The sequence below is a fragment of the Apaloderma vittatum genome, unplaced genomic scaffold, assembly GCF_000703405.1.
Source record: "Apaloderma vittatum isolate BGI_N311 unplaced genomic scaffold, ASM70340v1 scaffold24845, whole genome shotgun sequence".
NCBI classification, from domain to species: Eukaryota; Metazoa; Chordata; class Aves; order Trogoniformes; family Trogonidae; genus Apaloderma; species Apaloderma vittatum.
This window is the reverse complement of record NW_009718007.1, coordinates 14,551-14,789: the sequence shown is the minus strand read 5'-3', so window position 1 is coordinate 14,789 and position 239 is coordinate 14,551. Positions and strand designations below refer to the sequence as shown.

General features: G+C 60.3%; 1 protein-coding gene across 1 annotated transcript in view; it reads left to right on the top strand.

Moving 5' to 3' along the window:
- Positions 1–167: 167 nt before the first annotated feature.
- The window catches only part of LOC104274480 (zinc finger CCHC domain-containing protein 14-like), a gene marked incomplete at its 5' end in the record, with an annotated part of 1,564 nt that continues 1,492 nt past the window's right edge, over positions 168–239 (top strand). The window contains 1 exon segment of the mRNA XM_009870125.1: positions 168–219. Within this exon segment, the coding sequence (XP_009868427.1) occupies positions 168–219 (52 nt within the window).

The following is a 239-nucleotide window of genomic DNA, read 5'->3' as shown; positions in this document are numbered from 1 at the left end:
TCCGCCATGGCCGGACAGACTTCCTGCTCCAGTAATATGCAAATAACGGTGTCCCCTGCAATAATCAACCCCCGGACTGCTCTGTACACAGCCAACACCAAAGTTGCCTTTTCTGCCATGAGCAGTGTGCCGGTGGCGCCCATGCAAGGCAGCTTCTGCGCCAACAGTAACGCAGCCTCCTCCGGCAGCCACCCCTCCACGTCCTTCGCCACCATGGCCAACCTACCCAGCTGCCCCGC